This window comes from Cryptomeria japonica, chromosome 1, assembly GCF_030272615.1.
Source record: "Cryptomeria japonica chromosome 1, Sugi_1.0, whole genome shotgun sequence".
In the NCBI taxonomy this organism is placed as follows: domain Eukaryota; kingdom Viridiplantae; phylum Streptophyta; class Pinopsida; order Cupressales; family Cupressaceae; genus Cryptomeria; species Cryptomeria japonica.
The window spans coordinates 262,425,604-262,438,093 of record NC_081405.1 but is presented as its reverse complement, the minus strand read 5'-3'; the positions used below and the strand labels follow the sequence as shown (position 1 = coordinate 262,438,093).

At 40.4% G+C, this 12,490-nt stretch overlaps 1 protein-coding gene across 5 annotated transcripts in view; it reads left to right on the top strand.

Annotated features, from left to right (window-relative positions):
- The window catches only part of LOC131073788 (uncharacterized), a 98,890-nt gene that overhangs the window by 48,301 nt on the left and 38,099 nt on the right, over positions 1 to 12,490 (top strand). For all 5 annotated transcript variants that reach the window (XM_058010293.2, XM_058010292.2, XM_059217092.1 and 2 more), the window contains exon 3: positions 10,752 to 10,841. In XM_058010293.2, coding sequence (XP_057866276.2) covers positions 10,752 to 10,841 — 90 coding nt within the window. The remainder of the gene's footprint in view (positions 1 to 10,751; positions 10,842 to 12,490) is intronic.

The window sequence follows — 12,490 nt, the reverse complement described above, 5'->3', positions numbered from 1 at the left end:
TGATTTGAGAGATCAATTGAGTGCTATTGGGGACATAATTGCAGACAAAGATCTTGCTATGTTGGCACTAAATGGTCTTCCCCAATCTTGGGAGTCCTTCATCCAAAGCATCAGTGGGAGATCTAAGTTGCCCAAGTTTGATCGTCTTCGAACTGATTGTATTTAAGAATAGTCCAGGTTGGCAGCAAGAGGAATTGGGCAAAACCATCATGATGTAGAAAATCAAGTTCTTGCGACACTTACTTCTAGAGAAAGAGGCAAAAGAAGAAAAAGGAATAGAGACAGAGAATCAGATTCTACCCCAGATCCAAAGAAGGATTTCTCTCACATTCTGTGTTTCAGGTGTGACAAGTATGGTCACTTTGCTCGAGATTGTAAATTAAGACCTACACAACTTGCTTCTATTGCGGAAATTGCCATGGGGACATCTCAGAAGGTTTCTTATTCTAAAGTCAATCAGTTTCTTCGAAGAGGAGGAATTAACATTCAGAGGGAGTTTGACAAACCAACGGAGGCAATTTTGGACTAGAAGGTCTGGAGGTTGATAGTAGTAGTTGAAGCCCTTGCTGAGAGGGAGGCTTAGCATCAATGATTTGTGTTATCTGTTGTTAATGCATTTTTCTCTGAGATGGAGAAATTTGAGGTGAAAGCCCTTGTTAATGCATTTATCTTTGAGACGGAGAAATTTGAGGTGGAAGCCCTTGTTAATGCATTTTTCTCTGAGACGGAGAAATTTGTGGTGAAAGCCCTTGGTAATGCATCTTTTTCTATGACAAAGAAATTTGAGGTGAAAGCCCTTGTCCATCTCCGAGACGGAGATGTGGTTCTATCCACCCTCTAGAAGTAGCCATGGTGGATGTCACGTTGAGAGACTTCGTGATGTATCCTTTATACTTGTGTTTTTTCCACTCATGGGAGTAGCCTTGATGAATGTCATGTTGAGTGACTTCATGACGACATCACATGACGACATCATGTTGAGTGACTCCGTGATGGGCACTTGTGCACATATTCTTTTCCACACATGAGAGTAGCCATGGTGGATGTCATGTTGAGTGACCCCATGATGATATCACATTGAGTATCTCTGTGACGAACCTTCTTCCTCAAATGGGTGTAGCCATTATGAGTGCCATGTTGAGAGACTCCATGACATGGATATTTGGAAAGATATCTCCCTAGCTAAGAGGGAGTGTTGATGTTATTGTAGCAGCTAACAATTTCTTTATTTATCTACTAAACTACTTGCTAACAATTCCACGTATGATTCTCTTTTGTTAGCATCCATTTATTAAACGAATAATTAATAGCTATTTATCGGGGCTGTTAATAATCGCACCCTTTTGTTTGGCAATGCCACCCGATTGGAGTTGTGACCCTTCATGTCTCCTGATCGGGTATTTCATTCCTTTGATCGTGAAGGAGCATAGGTCATATTGATTGGTGAGAGAAGACGGTGTATATGTATGTAGGATCTGCTGTATATGATACTCGTAGAATAGATAGAAAGGAGACACAGGCTGTTCTTATTCTGCAAATCCCCGTGCATAGCTTGCTATACTCATTCGTGTGATATTATTGATATCTATCTGCTGTGTGGGTTGTCGTAGATTATACTACATATATTCGTGTAACACCTGTCGAAGACTCTGGTGCATATATATATGTATTATCTGTAAAGATGGTACTGAGCACCTTGGCATCATCTGGGGGGAGTTATAATCTGTTCATATACATTTGACTGTTGATGAATATTATGCTGTGGTCATACATGTGAAACCAGTTATATAGACATCTGGTGTAAGCACAATATATATATATATTCAGATATTTTAGTTATAATTCCGAATTAGAACAGTAATATCAGAGATATTGCCCCGTATCTCTGTAATTTTAATTCTGATTCAAAATTTAACAAGGATTAGTGAAGTACAAAAATATAACCCTAAACTAAAATAATTTAGGGCTTAGTGTCTAAATCTAAATGGTTAGGGTTTAGTGTGTTATAACCCTCACAATTAGGGTCAAAATAATTTTAATACTTGACAAAAGTTCCCTAAGGCCTTACTAGAAAGAAAATGACTCAATAAAATTATATTTGCTGAACATCTGAAGGAGGAGTGTGCCTTGTTGATCCAATGCAAGCTGATCTTGGTTTCAAGTGATGCTATTTTATCAAAATGCAAATCTGCTTTAGAAAATAAGGTCTAGATTGAAAAAGAAGTGTGTTAATTTTTTTTTCCAATTAAATTGTGAATATTCAAAATATTTAATAAGTTATCTTATCATTAATTTTTAGCTCAACATTGTGCCAATGGTCGAAAAAATTTGGCAGTCTGTTTGAGATCAGATTGCAGGTGCAACCAAGTGGTGAGTAGTCATGAGTAGTTGCAATTTTTTGTAGATTTATGCTACTATGGCCCATTATAATTTTGCATTCACACGAAAGAGAGTAAATGTAAATGGAAAGGAGAAGAAGAGAGACAAAGGTCTTCTTTGTAACCATGAACAAAGATAAAAGAAATTACATTGATTGATATTAAACTATTAAGCTTTTTATATTTTTTCCTTTGTTAATGCTTAACTCAACCCAGCATTTTTTATTTTATTTTTGTTATTGATTTCAAAGTTGCTTTGTGATTCAATCATTCAACACATTGAATCATTGGACAATGGCTTTTTTATTTTCTGTTGGTTAAATATTTTGAATAAATGAATTTTTTGTTTACTGTTTAAATTTTAAAAGAGAAGGAACTCAGGAAATTGCTTTCAAATTTTTTGAAATGTTTTTAAGGTTAATATTTTCTTTTGTTTTGTTTATATACCTGTGTTAAATTTTTTTTGTATTGTTTTTGGTACTTGCCTTAAGTGTTGTTTTTCTTTTTTGCAATTGAGCTTTAAAAATACACTATAGAAAATCTAAAAATGTTGTTTTCTGTTTGGCACTTGCCCTAAGTGCTGTTTTTAGTATTTTGTTTTGTGATTGAACCTAAAATTGTGCATTGTAAAAGGGCTAAACTTGTTAATTTTGAGTATATGTTACTGTTTTTTTGGTTTATGTTACTTTTCAGTTTTTGTCATTTTGTAATACCAACAAGGTATAATGATGAGGATTACAACACAATGCATGAAACAAATATTGTAAATGAGGGGGTTGGAGGAGAAAGGTGAGAGGCAAAACAAATTGAAAGTACAATTGAATGCCATGAAGTTTGATTTCCCTAAGGTTTGTAACCGTTGGTCAGATAAGATAAGATAAGATAAATTTATTAATGTCCAACAAAAGACCACAAAACGGGTCAAAGGGACTGCCCACAGCCAAACAAGGAGGGCAGCCCGCAGCAGGGACACCAAACGGTGCCCTAACAAAAGCAACAAAGAACCGAAGACAAAGAAAGTGAGAAAGCTGAAAGAAAGGAAGGAAAGAGAGAGGGGGGAAAACCCCCCCCTCAAGTCCCTTCCACTACAAAATCTGCACCGCAGAGAAGAACCTCAAGATAGACTTACCACCCGAAAGGTCGGTAGGAAACCAATGCCCTTAAGACGTTTCCTAGACGGAGAAGAACATCGCTTCAAGAGAGGTTTTCCTTGGAACCACCGATCGATGAGATCTGGAGGGAGAACTGAGCTGGCGCTTGGTGCCACAATCTGAGTGAATCTCAGGAAAGAAGGAAGTAATAAGTTGGCACGATTGGATAGTGTCATTGGGCTGGCCTTGGGAGGATAGGTCGCGGAGCCGAACAACCTCCTGAATGTAAAGAGCAAGGCACCTCTAGTCTGTGTATCGGAAAAATGTGGAGAGGGACCGTGCCTCCCTGAAGAGACAAAAAATCCTGCCTCTGATCTCATAGTATAAAGGGCAGCGAAAAATGAAATGCTCCTCAGTCTCGGCCTCATCCATGGAACAAAACCGATAGATCTTGCTATCTCTGGCTAACTGATGATCAGTCTCAATACGGAGACGATGAGAGCCCACTCTAAACGAGCCAAGTGGGATCCAGAGAGAATGTGCCCAGTGATGTGATAGGTAAGAAGGACAAACAATGAGCCCATCATGAAACCCCAAAAAGTGCTCAGCATAAAAGGCCATCTTGGGGCGGAGGCCCCCATGTGGGTTGACCCAGGTGGTGTGGATGAACTGCCTGTAAATATCCTTGTGGACACACCGATTGAGCTCCTGTCTAGAAGGGAGGAGATTGTGAGGAGCGCCCATAGAGTACTGGAAGGGAGGAAGACGATCAATCTCGATCCCAACAGAACCAAGAAGAATAGAAGCCTCCGCAAACAAACCACGGGCCCGACTAGAGGAAACCGACGTAGCTATGGTCTCAAAGGAGCATTAAGCAAGGTAGGGGTACCTAAGGCGCCCCTCACTTGTGTCAGCATAACCTCGTAGCCAGTGCAAAGACCAAATAAGGTCAAAGATGGCTCCAAGCTTGAGGGGGTGGGCTCCAAACTCTGCCAGAATAATATTGTGAGGTATGGACTGCTCACATCTGATGATGTGCCAAAGAAGAACCTAAACTCGCTCTGCAGAAGCCCAGTCAGACTCCAAGAGGGATGACCCCCAAACAACAGACCCACAGAGAATAGTAGGCCTAATCAAGATATCCATGAGAGCCATCTTGGACGTGGTGTCCTGGAAATGATGTCTGAAGCATTGTCTCTCGAGAAGAGCCAAAGAACCATAACCCTTGTTGATCCGTGGTTGAAGGGCAGGCCTCAAACTGAAACAGGGGATAGAGAACTTGATCCCTAGGTATGTGTATGCGGAAGAGATCTCTATCTCCAACCCTTTGAAGAAAAAGTGGAGGTGAGAGGTCTTGAGGCAGTTAAAGACTATAACCTTCATTTTCCCCAAGTTGACCTTCAACATCCTAAGGTCACAAAAAGCTGCAAGGCCATCCAATTGTCTTTGTAAACCCTCAGGGGAGGATGCTAAAAGGACCACATCATCAACAAAGAGCAAAATAGAAACCAGGACATGGTGGAGATGGCAACCATCAGTCGAGAGGGAGTACTCCGAAAGAAAAGCATCCAACTCATCAATGTAGATACCAAACAAGGTGGGGGAGAGGGGGCAGCCTTGCTTCACACCAATGGTGCTCTTGATGAAGTCGGAGAAGCTAAGGGGGGTCAAAAGAGGACCCCGAATTGACTCATAAAGTCCTATAATGGCAGCCAAAAGAGTCTCAGAAATACCAATGTCTCGAAGTCTCTGGAATAGGGCCGTCCTGGGCACATAGTCAAAGGCTTTGCAGAAATCCACAAAGCAACAGTACACCTTCGAAGAACGATGGCGAGCCTCCTCAATAATAGCTCTAAGAGTCAAAATATGATCTGTGGTCTGATAATCTGGTCTGAAACTAGCCTAACCCTATGCACGTATATTGTGGTGGTCCAACTCTCTGGAGAGTATAGCATGAAAAACTGTGGCGTAGAGTTTGGAGAAGGAGTGACCAACCATAATAGTCTTGTAGTTATGGGGATCAGAAGTCGGGCCCACCTTGTGGATTGGGTGAATGATATGATGCGACCAAGATGGAGGGATTCCCATGCTAACCACATGGTTGAATAGATCAGCCAAATAAGAGCTCAAGATGTGGCTTTGAAGAACTCGACCTAGAAACCCTCCTCATCAGCTGCCTTGCTACTATTCAAGGTCCTAATAGCTTCCCTGACATTTGTGTGGGTGAAAAGATGGCAATGAGCGGGAGCATCGGCAAGGATGGGGGGCTGGCTGGGTATGTCATAAAGCACAGAAGTATGGGAAACAAGAGAGCCATGGTCTAGATCTGTGGGATGGGGGGAGTGACGAGGAAAAAGGGTGCGCTAGAAGGACTTGGGGGAGTGGATGAGAGTGGCTCGTAGGGCTTTCCTGCGCTGGGAAATGAAGAGGTGTTTCTTGCTACGAAGGAGATAGCGGTAGGAAATTTTTTGCTGTGCAAAGTCGGGGTGGTGGTTAACAAAGGCCTCCCGCATGATGCGGTGGTGAGACTTGCAGTCCTTGTCATACCATTTGTTCATAGGGCAAGACCGACTTCTAGACGAAGGGGGTGGGGGAGATGTGAAATGGGGGAAGGATAAGAGGGCAGCCTCCCAAATAGACTCAGAGAGGCGCTCAAACTTGGCCATAGTCGACCCGAGGGGGAAGAAAAGGTGATCCGAGGGGAGGAGCTGTCAAAGGTGGTGGGCAAAGAGGTCCCTGTCAACATTGTCAAAGCAGAAGGAGGTGCGCATGGGGAGGGATGAATGGGCAGGCCGCTTGGGGGGGTGAGGGGGAAAGGACTGAAGGGAGAGGCTGAGGAGAGCATGATCTGCCGAAGGGATAGGGGTGACCAAGAAGCGGGAAATAGAGGGGATGAGGGAACCGCTGGCCAAGGCATAGTCTGCCACACTCGCCCCTCCACCGTGAGGCCTATAGGTAAAAAAATGAGAACCCGAAAAGCAGGGTAGTCCATTGAGAACCACAAGGCCAGAAGACCTGCAAAGCTGAATGAGGTGCCGGTCGTACTTCGTGAGAGGTCCTGAAGCGTCATTCGAAGATCTCTGAAGCCCCACAGAAACGGAATCTGCGTCCTCAATGCACATAAAGTCCACCATATGGTCATGTAAGGGGGGTTGAGCTACCTGAGTCTGTGCATTGAAGTCACCCAAAACGAGAACATCCCCTTCAACAGAGAATTGGGAGATGTTGTCATAGAGATTTGTGAAAGGGTCATCATCGGGGCCATTATGAACTACATATGGAGAGGTGGTAGGAGGAAAGTAGCAGACCTCGATAAAGATGTCCCCTAGGCGGGAGGCAGACTGGAGAACCCAAACCCACATGAATCTAGTTGACTCATCTGCGAGAACCACTGAAGTCTGACAATGAAACCGGTTGCTGACAAGGCAAGCCACACCACTCGAACCGCGAACCCCACTAGAGGATCGAGCCCCCAAACTAAAGGCAGATAACCAATGAAATCCATGCACACATGGAAGGGGACGGGCAGAGCTATCATGAGTCTCAGTAAGGAATAAGAAGTCGGAAGAACCAATAGCATCTTGCAGTAAGCTCAGTGAGGACCAGTTGGACACATTACCATTCCAACAATTGATCAGCACTGAGGTCCTATTGGTAAAATGACCGACCACATCCCACTGTGCCCGTAGGCGTCATTTAGTAGCAGCAACAACATCTCGGGGCTCCCACCTCGAGGGGAAGGAGTCACGAATAACAACCTTAAGGTTCCTAATGATAGCCCATTTGCCATCGCGTCGAGCAGCCGCGACAAGCGCTCTAGATTGTTTCAGTTCTGTAACCTGAGATTTTGTGAGATCTTCATCAAGAAAAATCTTCGTGGGTAAAGCAAAAAGCTTCCTCCGGGTCTAAGAACACGAAGCCTATCCGCAACAGTAACAAAACAGAGGAATAGCGTTGAGTCATACCCAACCCAGGCTCTGTTGAGAGTAATGTTAGGAATATCGAGCTGCTCACGAAGAAAGGAGTGGCCCGCAGATAGTGGATCAGGAGAAAGGGAGGAGAGACCCCACACTTTGAGATTAAGTTCGCGGGCCCTACGAGTACGCTCCTCAAGGAGCCATTTAACAAGTAGAATCCTTTGCGATACTTTTACCCCTATCATTGATACAAGTAAAGTCCATAATTCAATGTAGAGTGGACATTGGAAGTGTAATATTTGCTTCCTTGATTTGAAGGAGAGTATTACCAAGGTGAATACACATATTTTTCATATACATTGCAAAGAGGTTGGGGTTTGTGAGGGGATCACACAAGAGGAGAGGGTGAAATTTATTAAATTGATTCGGTACCAATGTTCTATTAGGATATCTAAGCGTGTTTATAGTTCTACACATCCTATAGTTCTATCTTTTGAGGTGAGTGTTGTGGATCTTAAGGGGAAAAGAAAGGCTATGTGTTCATCACTTAATCCACTTGTGGACATCTTCAATCCACATGCTTGAGAGGAGGTAGATAATGTTATTGTCAATTTCATCATCGCCAATGGGATTCTATTTTATGTTGCTTACTCACCTTATTTCAAAGGAGGCCATGGCTAATGTAGTCAAAAAAGGTATGTCTTATGTGCTTTTGGGGAGACAATCGAGGAACACTATCTTAGACAAAAATATCACAAGGTGAATTTGTTGAAGGAGATGGAGACAACATGTGTGTCATATGATTGCAGTAAGATTAATGGATGGATGGATGGATAGATGGTAGACATTTCCCTCTCATCAATGCTATAGTGTTCTGTAAGGATGAGACCTTACTTCCTTAGCTTTTGGTTATAAATACTATAGTTTGCTGTAAGAATGGGACCTTACTTATTTGGTTATTGACTTCTTAGGAAAATGCAAGGATGCAAAGTTTCAACTTAAAATCCTTAGAGATGCCATTGACAAGGTTGAGTCCTTCCAATGCAGTGCAACTGGTTATAGATGCAACATATATGGGACTTTGTGGTGTGCATTCCATGAACAATACATTCTAGGATATTGGTAGAATTGAGTGGGTCAAAAAGGTTGTGGTGGATGCAAGGGTGGTTCAAATGTTCTTTTGCAACCACTACACCTCATTGGCATTGTTTTTGTTCTTTTCAAGGAAGGAGTTGATCAAATTGTTTGAGATTTGATTTTCTTTGTACTTCATTCTATTATAGAGGATGCTTGAGTTGCAATAGCCCTTGCAACTTATGATCGTGGCATGCAAGAGGATTAGGTGAAGGCGATTCTGAGTAGTGGTGGTTTCTGGTGAGATGTGAGATGCATTAAGTTTATTGGATCCCTAGTTTCATTGTCATTAGACATGTATGATTGGCTAGATGAAGGTTGCCATTCATGAGAGAGACACCACCCTGGAGTTATACCACAAACATGTTCAGATCATCATTTAGTGGAGATAGGAAAATTTAAACACCCTTTTAAACAAGACAGTATATGTATAGAATCCAAAATGTTATATGGAAACGTTGGGTAGAGTTGTCTTAATTGACAATGAGGATATGCAGGGCCTCGTGAAGGCCTTCAAGAAGATGTACAGTCAAGAGGAAGCTGAAGATTAAAATTAATCGTGGAACAAATTTATTGAAATTGATGGCTATAAGAGTTCAACAAGAAAAGACAGTTTCACTTTGGTGAAGGAGAGTCCAATTAGCTGGTGGTGACTACATGATGGTGAGTAGTCTGAAATGAATGGTCACTCAATTCATTGCCCAAGATAGGCCTCAAGTTTTTTTGAACAACAATAATGTTGATATTTGAAGAGTCCCAATCCATCTATGGGCATCTCCATGAATTAGCCGCCTTTTCTAGATACTTTATAGATGCCTCTCAACCTTTTTATGCAAAGGGAGATCAATGGATGGAGAGGATATATAGAAAATGAATCTAAGCCAGTTGGATCTCTCTTGGAAGCCCTTAAACCTATGTTAGCTTTCCATGCAAAGCATTTCTTACAAATTATTGATGGCAGCATTATCCTTCTTGACCGAGCAATAGAGTCTTTGGAGAGGACATATATAGATAGTAAATTAAAGTCACATAGATCTCTCTCTCATATGCTCTCAACCCCAACATAACTTTATAGACAAAGCATTTCTTGCAAATTATTGATGGAAACACTATCCTTCGCAATCATCTCTAACATTAATGACCACATGGCTTTGACTTTCACCTTTGCTAGTTAAGGGTTTGTTCTTACTAGTTATGACTTGAGATAGACCATTGTATGGCATGAAGTGATATGAGTTGCCATTTCTCCTTCCAAGAAGTGGAGATTGCATACCACTTTATTTGGAAATGTCTTGTATACCCTTAGATTTAGGGGATATATCAGTATTTGTAGAGACTTGAGCATCCCTAGCTACATTTGTTGGTTTCAATATTAGAGGTGGTTGGCCATTCACCTTTGATAGATTGTCACATCTAGATGTTGAGTGTTATAGGGGTTTTCTAGGGATACCATTATTGATTTCCTCGTTTGCCATGTCGATTCCCCACTTTGAACCTGTTCCAACCATTTGATATAGCACCTATCTACATAGATGGAAATTAACTAATGAAATGATGGTGTTCAAGCCATATTGATTTCCTCCTTTGTCATATTGGTTTCCCCCTTTAAAGATGGGAATGGACTGATGCTCCTCTTTGCAAGTGGCTCATAGGGTACCCTAATTCACTTTTTTTTGCATGAGACATGGAATGTTAACTGTTTATTGATGTAAGGGGTTAGCTAGCCATCCTCACCTATTGTTGAGGCAAAGGTATGTCAACCATGGATGTCAGGAGAGGTTCTGAGGCCAATGACTTGCTTCCTCCTAGGATTATGTATCTAGGTCCTCTTGTCCTAAGCCATTTTCTTATGTGTTTCATTGGTTCGATTCTTCATCATGGGGTCTTCCTTTCACATGGCTAGTTGTCTTAGACAATATTTTTTCCCTTTTTAGTTACATATTTTATTGTTGTCGTTTTAGCGCTTTTTGGTCATTAGAATTGTTTTTAGGCACTCATTTCCATAATAACTTCAAGGATGATTGTAATACATAGTCATATATTACTTGGAACATGACTTTATTATCTAAAGGTTTAACGTAGATTGGTGACAATATGAAGAGAATTGATATAGGAATGTCGATCTCTATGCATCATCTATTGTTTATGATGTTCAAAGATAGTCTTTACTGAAAGTGTGAGTGTTTTTTCTAATTTGTAAGTTCTGATTAAATTTGACTGTTTGGTTCTAGGCTGCTGCGGATGACACCACTGACAATCTGGAAAGAACATTTGTGCTTCAGCTTCTTGGTTTTACTAGTAGCAACAACAACAAAAAAGAGGTTTGGCATGGTTTTAGTATTCTTATTGCAATCATGCTCACTAAGTCCAGTATTAAGGGCATATTTGTCAATTTTTTTTTTGCTAATGTCAGTATATACTGTAATACGGTTTTAATTTTGACATTAGTGCAAGCCAAACTTATATCAATAGCCCTTCCTCTGATGGTTCAATTTTGATATCTAGGAATTTGATTAAAGCTTCAATACTTTATTTGGGTCAAGTGCATTCATTATTAGAAATGGAAAAGATTGCTTTTTATAATTCTTAGTGTAACTTTGATCTCCATTACTTTGAGATACTTCTTGGCTAATTGCAATACCATTTCATTTTGTGGGGTGAGCAACTATTTCTTACAGTTGGTTTTTAAATCTTATTTTGTGAAGGCTGCAAACAAGCTTACCTCTGTTGTTAAAGGTATAATTGGAAATGTGGATACATAGGTTAACTTTCTCCACCTTTATGGTTTTAATTAATTACTTCAATGTTGTCAAGTTTGATGGCTCTTTTGATGCTGTATGATGTTGATGATGACAAGGAGTTTATTTAGTATTATTGAACTGCAACAATTAAGAAGGAATATTAAAAGACATCATTCAATTTACATATAAAGATATGGTAATGCTAGTGAGTTTGACTTAGTTTGATGATGTCTACTTAGTTCCATTCTATCTGAGGACTGCCCATCTGATTATCAGGAAACCTTAGCAAGACTCAGATTTGGTTCAGATTGAACATGCCAAATTTGGACTTGAACTCAGATTCAGCCAAAAGCTCATCAATTTTGTAAAAGGCAATATAAATAGCAAGTTCTAAGCGAAGAAATGTTTGTTATATGCATTCCACATTAACCTAACATAAAAGACTGGCAAAACCAAGCGATTACATGCTACTTTAATCTCTATGTACAAAGATTATGAATTTTGGTATCCATGGCTTCAAAAAAATATATCTAATTCAACTTTGCTAAATGTATCAACTAATGTTTACCGTTAAGGGGACTAAAAAAATGTATGAGTAGTTTAACTTTGAAAGGTCAGCATTAAGAGGAACTTAAAAGTGAAGCATAGATTGGTAAGTAATTTACAATGAAAATTAGAATTGAAAATGAAAATGTTAATGGAAACTAAAAGAGTTTGATTACTTGGTCACATTGAATGGAATGTGACCAAAGAACTAAAAGTCTCCAACTTCATTTCTTGCTGTCTTGTGTTTCTCTTAATTACAACTCTTACCTTCAAGCAATGGTTGTAATCAGAAGAAGTTTGTTGGATGTGCCTTCAAGCAATGGTTGGAATCAGAAGAAGTTTGTCAGATGATATGAGAATCTAATGCCCCTTGAATGTCTGTTTCTAGGCACAATAGTAATGTTGCACTTGATCCAAGGAAGCGAGGAGGATTAGGAGAGAAGTATTGACCCAAGCTTTATTTTGCTTCTTTGTCTTTTTAGTCCAAGCTCTCTAAATGAGCTTGAAACCTACTTACAACCTTTGGTTTGTCATTTGTATATAAAATAAACATTGTAACAAGGGTTGGGTATTTGAGCAAGGTGGTACTTTGAAGCAATTATTACTTCTAGAAGTTATGATACCACAACCTTTTTCAACCACCTCCCCTCTTTTCATACAGAGTGCCATGTTTCCAGCAAGGG